Source organism: Zootoca vivipara, chromosome Z1 (genome assembly GCF_965207765.1).
Source record: "Zootoca vivipara chromosome Z1, rZooViv2.hap1.1, whole genome shotgun sequence".
Taxonomy (NCBI): Eukaryota; Metazoa; Chordata; class Lepidosauria; order Squamata; family Lacertidae; genus Zootoca; species Zootoca vivipara.
The window spans coordinates 25,471,286-25,487,683 of NC_142583.1; the positions used below are offsets into that span (position 1 = coordinate 25,471,286).

At 39.2% G+C, this 16,398-nt stretch overlaps 1 protein-coding gene across 11 annotated transcripts in view; it reads right to left on the reverse strand.

The window, feature by feature from the left end:
• TENM3 (teneurin transmembrane protein 3) overlaps positions 1–16,398 on the reverse strand; it is a 1,254,397-nt gene that overhangs the window by 29,995 nt on the left and 1,208,004 nt on the right. For 9 of the 11 annotated variants that reach the window (XM_088659538.1, XM_088659546.1, XM_088659521.1 and 6 more), the window contains 5 exons: positions 13,844–14,093; positions 13,470–13,490; positions 6,644–6,876; positions 5,932–6,086; positions 2,726–3,600 (listed from right to left, as the gene is read on the reverse strand). In XM_088659538.1, coding sequence (XP_088515664.1) covers positions 2,726–3,600; positions 5,932–6,086; positions 6,644–6,876; positions 13,470–13,490; positions 13,844–14,093 — 1,534 coding nt within the window. The remainder of the gene's footprint in view (positions 1–2,725; positions 3,601–5,931; positions 6,087–6,643; positions 6,877–13,469; positions 13,491–13,843; positions 14,094–16,398) is intronic. The other 2 variants (XM_088659527.1, XM_088659568.1) reach the window with 1 other exon arrangement.

Below are 16,398 nucleotides of genomic sequence, written 5' to 3' on the forward strand. Positions count from 1 at the left end.
GCATGTGCAAACAATGTGCACTCAGTTTGTGTCTTTTCTAATTATTTTCTTTATTTATTAAATTTACATTCTGCTTTTCCTTCCAAAGAAGTCCAGGGTGGCAAACGAGTGATAAAACAATAAAAAGGTCTGCTACAAAACCTGATAGCTGTAAGCCTCTTAGCAGATCCACATCATACATTTAATGCAGATCCAATGCACATTTAAAGCAAAAGAATCTTGGGGACTATAACTTGCCCCTCAGAGTTACCACAATTCCCAGAATTCTTTGGGAGAAGTCATGTACTTTAAACACGTGTGCACATTGTTTCCTGAGGTAGATGGATGCCAACCAATGTCTTCATGTCCAGGTCGTGGGCTTCCCAGGAGGCATTGGCCTGGCCACTGTTGGCAACAGAATGCTGGGGCTGCTCAAACTTGGAGGTTTTCCCAGAATCTGCATGCCCACACATCCACATGTGACCATAAAATGCCACCCTATCTCACCCCATCTCCAATTTAATTTGGATTTACCATTTCCATGGAAAATCCATTATTATTTTTAAATAAAAAAACCCTGTTTTCAGCAACACATTTGTGATGTCTGAATGACCCATTTGCAGTATTAAGCCCCCATCTAGAAGGAACCTGATGTTCTTGGGAATTGCTTTTCTCAGCAAAATACAAGGAAAGGCGAAGACTGTGACTCGGTATCTTGACGAGAAAAGCAGCAATTTAAATATTCATATCCTTCACAAGGCAGAAGAACCAGAGTGCAAGCAGTAGCATATGAAGGAGCAACAAGATTAGGGACATTTCTTTTAACCTACTGTAGGGCAACAAAGTGTAGTTTTTGTGCCATCTGCCCCAGCACATCTTACAATATTAACTGCCAGACGTGACCAAAGGCTGGTTAACAATCTACCATTTTTGTATCACTCTAATGGACTGAAATGAACCAGCTTGGTTATGAGGCTGGTCTAAGGCATCAAACAGGGCCTTTCAGCAGGCAATTGAACATCTCTCTCACACAGACCAGAGGTTCTATATTTAACAAAGCTGGGCAACTAAAATGGCTCTTCAACCAGAAAGTAATTATTCAGTTCATGAAGCACACTGCTGTAAATCCTCCCTAAGATTCAAAAAAGGCAGACATATAAGCCACTTGACACTGAATAAAATCTTTTAAAAGGCCACATAGAAGCCATTAAAGTACATTCAGAAGTCCTCAGCTATTTCCCTAATGGGATTAAAACAGCCACACAATAACTACAAGAAACACGAGGAGAAATTACTGCTAGAAATAAAACGCTGGGGTCTCTACCAGGCAGAATGAATGCCAGTGTGCTAAAGATGCCAGCTGTCCTCAGCAGACACATTTGTTCTGGAAATGCCTTTCCCTCTCTTTCATTCTCCACCTGGTCCAACTCACAAGCTGGAAGACAGGGTTATTGGGTACATAAAAACAATTAAACCTTATTTACTGGGATGCGATAAACAAAGCACACCAGATTTAAATCATTTAAACAGAAAAGCCACAAGCTAACGAAAAAGTATCCTCAGTTTTGAGCGATGTTTAACATTGTTGGTCATTCTAATGGACCCATAACATTTATACAGCCCTGTGCCCTCAGAGTGGCCACTTTTCTTCAATTAGTCTTGACAACATTGAGATCAATGAACATTGTGCAGGAATGTCAGATTTGGTGAACTTCAAATCCCACATTAATTCTTATGGCTATGGTTTGTTGTTTTTTAAAAAAACACAGTTAAAAATATGATGCTTCCAACAAAATTGATGAAATCTTTTATAACCTTAACATATCCAACGGCTATATATTTATTCCCAATGGAGAAGGATTCCCACTTGCTATTAACTTGGGATTTTACCGTTCAGCAACAGAAAAAAACATTTATAACTCTTGACGAATAAGAAGTACATTTATTGCCCCAGGCTGAATAATCTCTCATCATTATGTTTCTACATGCTTTTGGCAGGGCCAGAAAAAGAGAGAGATATGCAATGATGCACAACATGCAGTACAATACATCAGGTGTGCACTAATGCATTGGGACTAAACTTACCATCATAATCCTTTCATTTGTAAATCATTATAAAAATACATTTTGTATGCCAGCGGTTTTGTGCAACTTGGTGTACTTTTATTTGAATTCAGTATTTTCAGTTCAGCTCCTCTTCACTTCCATTAAACAGCTTCTGCTACTTTTGCACCTCTAATGAGGTGGAGAGTGGCCAGAAGTGATCACACTAAACACTACTAAACAGTTCAGGGGTCAGAAAATCTTTTGAATCCATGGGTAGATTTGCAAACTGAAGAAACTGATGTGGCTGCTACACACACTGCAACCTACTCTATTGGCTACAATGGAATGTTTTTTGCTAGGCCCCATCCAGTTGGGGTCCCTTTGGTGGGGAAGGGACCTAGTGGGCAAAGGCTTCTGCAGGTGCACCCTTGGGTGCCATGTTAATGACCCCTCATGCAGTGTCAACAAGCTGGCAAGAAGAAAAAGAGCTACAAATAAGCTTTGTAGCACAGAGTTGGAAAAATAAATAATGTAGATATGACAAAGGGGGAATGCCAAGACAAAGGCAGAGGACCCCATAGCTAATTCAACATTGCACTCTTCTAATTGTCAGACAAAATGATCCCCCCTCTCTTCTCCTCGTGATACTATGAAGCCAAGCATGCCTCCTAAAAACAGTATATGGTTTTGTGTTACTTACTCAAAAAAAGTTGTCCATCCAGTCTCATCACTTTTTGTTGCTAGGAGTCCACTGTTGCCATGATAGGTAAACAAGACTAGCTCCTGTCCTTGGGCTGTCATGCTTTTTAGACATCCATTGGTTCCTATAGTTAGCCAGATAACTTGGTTGTCAGGAGATACCACCCTCACTGGCATCCGGTTGGGATCTCGCCTTATACGAAGGGTATTTCCATTGCTGTCAGTTACAGCCGTGATGTCATTGTCGTTACTGTAGCTAAAATTGTACAGATAGTCTCCTGTGACTAAACTCATCGTGTACTGATGGGTGCCGTTGACATCAAAGATGTAGAGTTCCTGATCGGTTGGAGAGGCAACTTCATAAAAATTCATTGAAGTCAGCAACGGTTTGTTCTTTGACACAGCTCGTATCCGAATATTTCCAAGGTCAGCAATGTACAACGTTCCATCAGGTGATGCAGCTAAAGAAGATGGGGCATTAAGTTTTGCATCTTTAGCATAACCATCACCATTTTGGTAGCAGTCACAGTTAACATCATTTTTGCAATCACACTCAGAGGGTATTCCGGCAACTAATGAGATCTCTCCATCAGTTGTGACTTGTCTTATTCTGTTAATCTTTTTTTCATCCGTTTCTGTAATGTAAAGCACTCCACTGTAAGATACAGAAATAGCTGTGGCTGATTCTAAAGTAGTCTGTACGGCATGTTTCCCCACAGTGTACTCCACTCCAGGAACTTGGCAATGCATTGGCCTCCCAGCAGCAATACGGACTTGCCGATTTTCAGTAATCTGAAGAACTACGTTGTTATCTAACACATATATAGAGTTATCCATTGGATTGATAGCCAAATCCGTTGGCCACTCCAGACGCACCTTAAAAAATAAATAAATGGAAAAGCCAATTATTATCTTTAGCAAAGATAGTTTTTCTAACCGATCAAGTGCTAGAGGTACCACTTTTGAAACAGTTATCTGTTTGTCTGAAGTTACATAGAATTATACATATAAAAGGAAATGCGGTAGTCTAAATTATTGCCCCTAGGGTGAATATAAAGGAGGGGGTGGAAGCAGGGAAACTGGAGTGCTGGAAACACTAAAACTGAATGCTAAAAACATTATATTTATTTACATTTCATTTAGTCCAAGAGCACATGTTTGTAAGTAACGGTTCTGATTCAGTTAATGCTAGTCATGACTAAAGGTGGAATCCTAACCATGTCTACTCAGAAGTAAGTCACACTGAATTCAGTGGGGCTTACTCCCAGGTAGGCGGTGTTAGGATTGCAGCCCAAGTTAATTGTGCTAAGTTGTTCCATTGGTTTTAATGGGACTGAGTCATGACTATAATTCTGGGTGAATCTGGCACTTAGAAATCATATATTTCTAAATATAAAATATGGCAGTGCTAAATAAAGGTAAGATCTTTTCCAATATGACACATAATGTATGCTATTCTTTTTCTATCAGCAAGTCTCTTTAGTGCTGGGGGGAAACCATAGAAATCAATAGAAAAAGTTATCTGCTGTTGAAAAATGTATCACAGAGTTCAAAACTGCAGACTAGAGGCATTAGTAGAAGTTGGTATTAGAAACATTAGAATGTCAATACTTTTCTAATATATTTGCTGCTCCACTTGTATTTTATGACTGTACCTCTTGTAAATAATTATGGTCTTCTCTACTGTTCCTAAAATTTATTGTAAAAGTAGACATAAAGATACATTTTTAGGTGTATAATACTGATACTTATGTTCTTAGAATAAGCTCCTTATCATGAAGATATAGTATAAAAAACAGTTCAGGATGCTTCTAGACACCTGCTTATTCTAGGATTGGAGCCAAAATATATACAATACATGTCATCAAATTGCCAGTTGTATTTCCCCCATCTAATCCAGAATTACACTTTCCCAGGAAAAATCTGAAAAATACATAAATAAATACATCAACAAACAACCCATTTATGATATCTTAACTGTTTGAAAGGACCCTTTCTATGAATGTTTACTCAGAATTAAGTCCCCATTCGCCCTCAGCGTTGAAGAGAGTGGCCATTGTGGCCTGGTGCAGTCATGGTGGGGTGGGACTTCCTCCCCTCAGCTTCTGTCTCCTCTCGCCACAGTGACTGCTAGGACATGCTCGCAAGGTTCAGCAGCCAATTGCAAGCAGGTAGACCAGAGGGAGTACTTCCTCCTGGTCAGCTTTCTGGTCATCAAAGCCAGCCATGCCGGAGCTCAGGCCTCAGTCGACATTGGATTCTCCACCCTCCATCCCTTGTTAATGTGGCTTAATGAGCTGTCGGAGGGAAAATGAGCATGGCCTTGCTGGACCTTGCTATGGAAGTACATTGGTCACTATGTTTGGGGCCAGCGAGGAATTCTCCCTGCACACTAATTAGGCCTGTCTGCAGGGATCTGCATGCGTCAGAGCAATTAACGTAACTTCCTGGTGGATAATGCATTGGGTTGGATCAGTCTAGGAGGCCAGGGGATGGCACTCCTTGCTCTGCTGTCATGGACCCTTGCATCTTGGGGGCGGATGGGCCATGGTGTTCCCCCACCAGCGATCATGGGGGTCTCCTGTATGTGATGCACATTGCAAGGTGACCTTAAACCTTGATCAAACAGCAGTAACACTGGTTGATTTCAGGATACATTCCCAATACCTACTCCAGAAGCTGCTGACATCTGTTATCAATAGAAGTTGTGGCCTGATTAAATCCCAATACTGTTGTCTTGTGTTTTTATTGTGTGTATGCCCTCAACCTTGCCTCCACTGCCCCTGGGTCTGCAATGGTACTAATTTCAAGCATTCTCCCCTCCTGTCTTTAGCAACTGGTATTAAGAAGTATTGCTGCCTCCAACCCTGGAGGCAGAACATTAGCTATCATGGCTAACAAACAGCCATCAATAGCCCTCTCCTCCATGAATTTTAGTCCTCTGTTAAGGCAGTCTTGGTTGGTTGCAGTCACAGCCTCCTGTGGGAGGAAGTTTCATAATTTACCTATGTGCTGTGTTTAGGAGTACTTTCTTTTTATCTGCCTTGCATCTTCCAACATTCAGCATCACTGGATATCCATGAGTTCTAGTATTATGAGAAAGGGAGAACAACTTTCCTCTCTCTACTTTCTCTATGCCATGCATGATTTTATAAACTTCTATCATGGTCCCCCTAAAACAACCAATAGATCTGGTTTTTAAAATACCTGACTGATGTGCATGCTGGTATCACATGTTAAAGGTCTTGCTGAAGTCAGATCATTTGAACCAAGTAATGTTGATATTATTCCATTCTGGTCCACTTTCCTGATCATAGTCCCATCAACAAAGTAGATTAATCCATTTTTGTCTATTGCCAGTCCTTGGATAAAGAAACAAAACACAACACCAAGAGCGTGTTATTTGTTTTTGATAAAAACTATTAATCCTGTTTGTTCATCTTTTCCCACAAAGCCAGAAAATGGGTCTGAAAATATTAACAAATATGACAGGTTTTAAACATTACATGCAGCCTCATGAGGTTTAACTGGTTACAATTTAAATATTAATGTATGGTACTTTATTAGACATAGCTAGTACATTATAACAATATGTATGAAAGGAAAACATTCTGCTTGTGGGGGGTGAAATCCAACAAGCACTGCTCCTAATGGACTCATTTAACTTTGCAATTTGCTCAGTATGAAGTCTTTGTGGCGTAACTGGCATGAATTATAATCGATGACTAATGTTCAGTGGGGGTGGGGAACTAAAAACCTCACTTTCTGCAGTTATACTTTTGGATAGCTTTGCCATTCACAAACTGAAAACAAGCTTTTGGAAACACAGGACTGAATAAATAACTAGATAGCATGAAATGCTCTTGTGTGTGCTGACTGAACTGTGTTTTGCTCTTCATAAATTGACAGTTTCCTCCACCTTTGGGGCTCATGAGTGTCGCTTCTACAGCCTTGCCACCATCACCACATCTGGCTTCGTCAAATGGAAGGCACTGCTCCCCAGTTCCTGCTACCACTTCAGCATTTTTTGTCAAGTCCTTTGCCCCAGTGAGTGACTTTGGACGGTAAATCCTTCGTGTGTTGGTGTCAGAAACATACAATTCTCCTGTGACTGGGTCAGTTGCAAGGTAGTATCTATGAGCCGGGTTACTGCTGTAGAAAGGGAAACAACTCGTTTTAGCACAGTAAGCAATATTCACTATTACATTTCAAAAGACAGTCTATCAAGCAAAGCAAATAATTAAAGCAAGCAACCCCTGTTGCCATTCAAAAGTTAGAGTGAAGCCAGGCAGCCATGGCTGAGTGTGGTGGTAGTGATCTTAACACATATTCTTAGTCTTGGGGATCAACAGCTCTGAATGCAGCAAATCTGTGTTCAAACCATTTTTATTGCACTGCAGTGTCCATCTCCACGCCTAGTCATAATGGTATCAAAAAGTCCCAATGAAAATATGGTATGCTTGCTTCTTACTTTCTGCAAAGTATTTTCAAGGGTGGGATGGGGAACAGAAAGCTGTTGTTTTAAACACATTGTATGTTATGTGTGAACTCTGCAAGTGGAAATCAGTGGTTTTGTTTGAAGTAATTGTTTAATGTAATGCGGGTTAGTTAAAAGTATTGCTGTTTTGCAATTGAGAAACAGTCAAATAAATACATATTTTTAAAAGATGGGAGGAGTGTTGATGTATGGATTATTCCACCTTGCGGAAAGGCAATGGAATAAACAGCTTTTTGGTTCCTTTTAATTATATAAATGTGCAAACGTCATTTTGAGTATTACCTTCAAATCAACAGCACCAGATTAGATCACCCTATAGCCTATGTTTTTCAAATTGCTTCTATTTCACTAGCTATATTATTTCAAGTAATCTAGGCCACTTGAGTACATGATGCATAATATTCATAAACAGAAGAGACTGTTCATGCTACTGATTGGAAAGCATGTAATTACTAGATGTGATTTAACAGGTCAGATGGCATATATAAGAAGTAAGTTCAGTTTCTTGTCTTAAGTCATCTTAAATCATTGCAAACTTTCACATAAAACTACTGAATATGCTGGACCATCCTTCTATGGAATAAAGCCACTTTTCAAAAAAACATAGAGCACATGACACCATAAACCTTATACAACTGAAACATTTCTCTCCTTCTCTCCTATGGAATGAGTAGCTCTAGAGAATACATTTGTTGCTCAAAGATACAATCCAGAACCTTAATTAGTTGCATCTATGACAGTGGATCTGAGTTATGGTGCTCAGAACTGAAATGAATATATAGATGGCAGCGCTAGTGCCTGCTCACACACAGAGCCCAAGTGCCACGGCAGTCAGTTGCATCTCTAATGTGTTTGCAAATGCAGTGCTAAAATGTATCTACCAATCTTGGTGATATCTGAACATCTGTTCACAAAACGTAGTGCCTCGTATTTCATAAATATAACACAGTGCTAATGTACTTCTGTTTGCAAAAGGCAACCGAGGCCAACATAAATAAGTTGTGAACAAATTACATCTTGGAGCATGGACATTTCTGAAGTATAGAACTAAAGCAATGTAACATTCAAAACAAAATAAAACAGCAGCAGAATAGGCATAAAATAAGCAACATGGTATAACAATGGTGTGAAAGAGCTAAAACCACTGAACATTTTTAACGACTGAAAAGCCCAGGAAATCATGAAGGTTTTCACCTGGCACTAAACTGGTGAGCCCCTATAGATAGGCTATTCAATTACTGGGGAGCCACCACAAAAAGTCCTATCTCATCACGTTTGGCATGGGCACTTGAAGAAGCACCTCTGTGTAGGATCCAAGCAAGTGGTGGAGTTGACTGTCAGGTAACCTGGTCCAAAGCAGAGGCAAATTTAGGGCCGTGCGACTGGTTCCACTGCACTGGATACAGAGTCTAGGGGGTGCTGCAGGGCTTCACAACCAGGATGTAGTCAATTGAGCAGGAAAAGGGTGAGGGGCAGGGGTGGGGGTGGTGCAGGAATTTTGGGCTTGCACAGGGTGCCACTGAAATTTGAAAGACCAAGGTTCACCCATGTCCAAAGCCATTTAGGACTTTAAAAGTTAATACCCTCACTTTGATTGAATGTGTATACCTCTTAACAGTAAAAACCTGTAAGAGCTGGGCCTGGAAACAAACTAGAAGCCAGCACAAATGACAAAGCACTGATGTAATTGCTTATTTTGGCCAGTTTCAGTTAACAATTTGGGACCACCTGAAGTTTCTGGAATAGTTTCACAGGCAGTCCCACATATAACAAACTACAATAACACAAATAAAAAGTCACTACAGATAATTGTAGAATGACTATTTCTGCCCATATAGTGTTGGTTTATCAGCCTAAGCTGATAAAAGCATGAGTCAGCTACTGAGGCCTCTAGGGACAATGTTAGATAAAAAAAAATCCCTGATCCTTTAGGGCAGGCATCCCCAAACTGCGGCCCTCCAGATGTTTTGGCCTACAACTCCCATGATCCCTAGCTAACAGGACCAGTGGTCGGGGAAGATGGGAACTGTAGTCCAAAACATCTGGAGGGCTGAAGTTTGGGGATGCCTGCTTTAGGGGGACTGCAACCATACCAAAAATAGGAAGATCACAACCTAACTGGGAAAATGAATTACACACTAATGATCATATGTGCGAGAACAGCCAAAATATTAAATTCTAATTATTGTGAGCTGACAATACATAATTAAAGGTGCCCCAAGTTGCTGTGGTGCATCTGTTGAAAACCACTGAACTAAGCATTTAAAAATGGTAAACAAGGTTCTCAAACATAATAGTGACTGAAAATAATAATACAATAGGTTTTTATTTGCCTTTTTTAAATTTTTGAATGTTCTACTAACTAGATTTAGCTTTTCTCTATTTCTGAGAACTAGCCACGTAACTTAAAAGAGGTTTTTGTGCAACCCTGAACCTAAACTATGATGGTAATAACAAATTTAAAAGATATATGTGCCCTTTAATATATGTAATGTACTTTTAATCTCTTTGTTCATTAATGTGCTTATTCACTGTATGTAATTCTTTTTTTGAACAGCACCAGGTGTATGGATAGTGCTTTAATTATCGGTATACAAAAACTTTTATATAAAATCCAACTTTGGATAAGTTTCAGGGCAATTAGTTTGGCTGTAGAATGATGAACAGTTTAAAATGAAAGCTTAGAACACATAATATACAGTAAATAGTGGTTGGTTGGTTTTTTAAGTAATGTACTCAGTCATTGATAAAAGGAGAAAGTGAACACACAACACCCCCGCATTTATTATTTGCATGGTGAAAGAGAACGGCCCCTAATAATAATAATAATAATAATAATAATAATAATAATAATAATAAATGTATACCCCACCCATCTGGCTGGGTTTCCCCAGCCACTCTGGGCAACTTCCAACAAAATATTAAAATACAATGGTCTGCTAAACATTTAAAGCTTCCCTAACAGGGCTGCCTTCAGATGTCTTCTAAAAGTCTGGTAGATGTTTTTCTCTTTGACATCTGGTGGGAGGGCGTTCCACAGGGCGGGTGCCACTACTGAGAAGGCCCTCTGCCTGGTTCCCTGTAACTTGGCTTCTCGCAGCGAGGGAGCCGCCAGAAGGCCCTCTTTGCTGGCCCTCAGTGTCCGGGCAGAACGATGGGGGTGGTGATAGTATATAGTATATAAATGTAAGGAAAGTTATCTTTGGAGTTTTATAGATAGAGAAGTTTTAACTTAAATGGTAGAAAAGGTCTGTACAGCTTTAGGTAGAGACCTACATGAATAAATGCCATATCCTGCTCCCCTGCCAAAAAATAATTCACACAAAGAAAACACAATGTCAGGGACAAAACTAAACTAGAACCTGTCTCCCTAACATGTTATGTTTTTATGTGGAGGAAATTTCTGTACAGTACATCAGAGCATTCAATAATCTGGAGTCCCACGTGCATCATGAAGAGCTACAGCTCAGGAACTAGTTTACAACCTCAGCCTTGGTTGGGGAAAGATGTCAAATGATCAATGTTCATTGTTATATAACTGCTCAATAAAGACGGGACATAGTCTAACCACTGTGTAAGCTTTATGCCAGCATATGAGGATGAATGCTGAATGAACAAGTCATCTGATTTCTTTGCCATTAGGATTATTAAATCAATGAAAATGTGTGGATAATTCTAGTGGAGGCTCCTGACAAGTACAACATTTCTAACATGAGTAGAGAAATCATTTTAGTGCAATTTTGAAAATGACACTAGCTGTGCTATTGCCTGCCCCGCACAAGGCAGATGAATCTCTGAAGAATAATCATTAGCATGCTCCATGAGAATCCACAGTACTGAAAATAACCTCAACTCAGGAGACTTCAAAGACTCTGCGCTCTAGAGATCGACAATAATAATCTTGGCTGGCTGTAAAATGGCTGTTTTTGACTAACATGGGATATTCCCTGCTTTCTATTGAAACAAAATCTTTACCTTAATGCAGGCATTACAGGGCATACTTGGTGTAGTAAAAATCCTTCATAGACAGAAAAATATTCAATCTCTGCTACTGCAGTTGCCTCTGCAGCTCTTTATACATCTTTGCATTTCTCTAGGGAATCTCTGTAGTAGTACACTAATCTCAAAGAAGTTGAACTCAACATTAATACACAATTGCCTCCTTCCCTCTAGAAACGTCCTTTTGTGGCAAAACCATACTAGTCTATCCAGAAAGTGCAACTCATATAACACTGAACATGCAACTATTTTTGCCTATAGTTCTCCAAAGGCTAAAGAGTTTCCCCACTAAAGACAAATGGATTACTCCAGAAGAATGATATATGGATCACATATTCACTTTCCCTTTTCCAGTAATAAATAAAAAGTAATATTTGAGAGTATAGTGGTACCTTGGGTTACAGACGCTTTGGGTTACGTGTTTTCAGGTTGCGTACCGCAGGAAACCCGGAAGTACTGGAAAGGGTTACTTCCAGGTTTCGCTGCTTGCGCATTCACATAAGTGCTAAATCGTGCTTCACGCATGTGCAGAAGTGCCAAATCGCATCACACGCATGCACAGACGCAGCGCTGCGGGATACGAACGCTGCGGGTTGCGGATGTGCCTCCGTCATGGATTACATCCGCAACCCGAGAGTCCACTGTATGAGTGCTGTATAATATAGTTAAATCACAGAAAATGGGTATTACTTAACATATGTTTTTAATCCCCCAATATGCTTAGCAACAGATGAACAACAGAGCGCAGGGAACCATGTGTAACAACTTTTGAATGCATGTCATATTTTGCATTTGGTATAATATTAAAATGTGAACTTAAAAAGTATTCTATCTAATGACTGTTAAAGCATCAGCTGGTTTCAATGGACAGAGGGCACTGATTTTTTTTAAAGCAACAATGAATCTTCGGAATGATATGAGAACAGCTGACAGCTATGCTTATAATTTAAAATAAGGGTGCATATTATATTTAGTCATGGATAAAATGCTACTTGCCGACACTACACAAAGCAACATATGTGAAACATTAATTCTGAAATATAAAAAACCTTTCACAGTTAAGGAAGAAAACCCACATGAGGCAGTATAACCAGAAGCCCGAGTGAATTTCAACAGAAACCAGACGTAATAAAATAAAATGTAGGTCTCTGGGGATTTGTGTAATGAAATGGGAGGGAGGGGGGAAAGACCAAAAATAAAGATGAAGATGCATGATAATAAGGAGGGTTTCTTAATGTCACCCTGCATTTTGCATGACACATTTAGCAGCTGTGGCACACAGCAGTGATGTAATGCATGTGTCTAGCAAATAATTTCAGCCTGAACTCTGCCTGCTTCATTCTAGCTAGTGGCAGCCACTGTGATCATAGAACAGAAAGCAAAGCGCTGTCCGTGCTGTTTTATCACCCTTCTCTTTAAAGATATGCCTAGCCATAATTCAGTGTGAATCATCTACAGTTTGCTCTTATGTCATATACTGAGTTAGACCTCGGCTAATGTTTTTGTCCGCAGTGACTGATGCTCTCTCTCTGGAACCTGAGATACGCGTCTTCCTTAGCACTACCTGGAGATGCCAGGGATTGCTCTGCTATTCAGCCACGTAGCTGGTTTCGTTCTCCACTGCTAAGTGGCGCAGGCATGTTGCACACATAACATGCACATCACTGGATTTCTGTATCACTGGTTATTATAAACCTGGCAGTTGAATGTTTGAATTGACTCCACTGAAACACACAGCATTTCAGGTAATGCAAAGACAAAATGAAAGTTCTGGCTGTGGCATTCATGTCAGGGCAAGGAGAGAACAATGAAAAGGAGAGGATGTTGGTGAATGAGTGAGGCAGCAATTACAGAAGCACATCAAGGAGGTAAAATGGGAGCAATACCTTACAGACAGGCTGGAAAGGGAAAACAAAAAGTGATGGGGAGCAAGCAACCTTTTTATTTATTTAGTCATTTCAGACATTTATACTCTATCCTTTAAATGACTTTCCTGGGATGCCTTATGATAAAATATAACTATTTTAACTAGGACGGGGAAATAATTTGGGTTATGCTGAATAGTAGCAATCTTCCAAACTTACACCTCTCTATGATTTAAGGCAAAAATAGTCATTTTTATAGAGCACTCCTTCCTTATGATCGTAACAATTTTTACAGCACTTCAATCTATTAATTTATTTGTTCATTCTTTCTTAAAGGAAAGAACACTTTGAACAAAAGTTATGAACATGCTTAAAATACTTACCTATGTCTAAAATCTTTATTTCTTGGTGGGAAGGCAAGGAAAGGAAGAGGGGGGAAAACAGTATTAGAAAAAAAAAGTTAGATGAGAAGTTGTTAAAAGAGGGAACAAAATGATGCTGATACGGTTGCTGATTGTAATTCCATTCAGTCATTTTTTATCATCTGAATAGCTGAGATATTTTGACAGCTATCTCTATGAGTAAATGCCTTGAGAAAATGTCCCATCTTTCTTCAACCTCATTTTAAAATATTATTTTTAAAGCATTTGCATTTTTATTACACTGTTCAGGTGTATATGGAAACATGGTATCATAAAATGACTGATTCATCACATAATCTTGAAACCAAATGTTTTAGGAGTAGGTAAAGAAATACCTTAGTTCAAGAACACTTGTTACATTTCCAGATGGGAATATCCGTCGAACATAGTTAAAATCCCCTACGTACAGGCTTCCATCAATACCACAAGCTAAGGCAACGGGAGCCAAAAGCTTATTGCCATCTGCTTGACCATTGCAACTTGGGCAAGAAATGCTACGTCGTCGACCATTGCCCATTATACTACTGACAACTGGTGGCTGCTGAGAGATGAACTGATTTTCCCCATTGCCTTTGTAGAGGATTCCTGGAGAAAACACAAATATGGTTTCCTACATCAGTGGAGTATTTTTGTCAGTTACAAATTTTGATCAGAAAATACTAAATACATTTAATATTCCACACTGGGACTATATTTCAAGGTGTCTAGATCAATACAGTAGAGAGGACAAAGACCACCATGCTGCTTCTCCTGAAATTCAAGAGAAGCTTGTCCATAAGAACTGGAGGCTGCTATCTGGAAGTGGCACTTTAGAAGCCTGTTGCACATGTGGCCATCCATTTCAATCCCACCCACTGAATGAAACTCTTTGTGAAAAAGGATCAAAATATCACTATTCACATTTACAATATGCTCAGAAGGTAATCAGAGCAACCACAGCAAGACAAAAAAAAGTATATAAGATAACAGTGATGTTTTTAATAAGAAACTTCTATGAAAAGTTGGCAAATGCTTAAAAAATGGAAACAGCTGGAAAAGTAGAAATGAGCAGAACAATGGGGTAATCCAATAGGGAGCAATGATATACAAAAGGGTGCTGTACATGTGCTTCTCATGGCTGAGAAGCTGAGCTGTTCCTGTGCAACCCCCCCATTGGATTGCCATAAAAAATCGCTCTCTGACCTAAATACAGTTCTATGTTCCTTCTCCTTCCTCCCAAGCAGGCAACTCATACTATTCAAAACCACTTGACTTGACAATCTCTCAAACTGGATTTTTTGGCTCTGGAAAACGTACACAGTACCCATTTGCATGTGCATTTTTCTCAGTTAGATTTGGGTGAATGTTGGTTTGGAATGATGCATTCCTGTTCGTTTATTCTGTACTGTTAGAATAAATTGCATACATATGTCCTGTTACGCATCACACAACCACAATATTATACCAGTAAACTATTATTGTAAGTAAGTTTTCTGACAGACTGAATTTCCCATTGCCAAAGAATAAGTTGTCTTTGCTAGCAGAGCCCGGCTCTATAATGTATCTACAGTTCTGTACTCGTATGTCAAACACAACAAAAATGTTTGGGCAAGTTCTGCTTTAAGGCATCAACAATCATTGGGAAAAGAAGAAGCTTTTCTCCAGCATAATTTTTATGGCCTTCACAGGAAATGTGGGAAAGCAATATATGTGCCTAATATTAGGCTTTCACGGTTGCAACTATATTTTGTTAAAACATTACCACTATCCTCATTATTATCCTGATCAATGACTCAGTCAAGGTCTGCTCTGAGAACTGTCTTTTACTGATACTCTTATTCCACAGTAAATCTCAATGTGTTATAATCCATGCAAACCACATGTTACTTTGTACTGTATATTAATACTTGCTTTCTTGATCAAGTGTACAATATTTCAAAGATAACAGTACTAATGAATTTATTCCTGTCCCACAATAACTGTTAAAATACATTTAGGAAGTTCTATGACAGCTTTCTCTACCCTAAGGTTACTTTTAAGTTGAATTTCAATGGGTAAATATTTTCCATAAACATAACATGTTCCTTGGGCTGTGCCAATTACCTTTCTAATGTCATGCAATCCGAGAGAGGCAACTACCAGAGCACGGACAACATTATGAAATAAGAGGAAATGAAAATGGCTTATGAAATATAAAAGAAAAGCCATGTAAATGAGGCTGCATCATAACAGCACATGGATTACATTTTCCCAAGAAAAGTTGGAACAAGAATGCACTAATGGAATTTGAAATCCCCTTCCTATGATCACATCATTTATGACAATCAGGAAACCATAATTTTGCTGAAATAGCTGAGTTCTATAATTTTCATCAGAGGTATCATACAAGTCAGCACTCAGCACTATGGTGCCTGATTTATTCTGTCATTACTTTGAAAAATTGCCCTTTCGCATCTCTCTTCTATTACCACAGGGGGAAAGATGAACATTAGAATATTTATTGCAGTGATTCAGGGTGTCCATATAAACACCCGTCACTGTCTTTGCTCCCTTGTGAATAAATTTCCCCAGCTCATCCACCCTGTCATTACAACTAGCCACTTCATTTATTCAATTAGACAGGCATCACTTTGAAAAGTCATTACTTGTCAAACAGTCTCCTGAGCATAAATTTAGGCGCATAGCTGACTCACCTTATGAACAGAAACTACTGAACAACAAAATGAGGAAAATGAATGCACACGTAACTATCTCAGTGCTTTGTCCTTACTTGCCAGTTCCCATGATAAGTTGAATTGGCATTCAATGGCAGTACACTTATTAACCCATTGAAATGTACCATGTTCACATGAAGTCTCTCTGTAACTAATCCCATAATAGCTAGAATTACATACCAATAAACATGATCTTG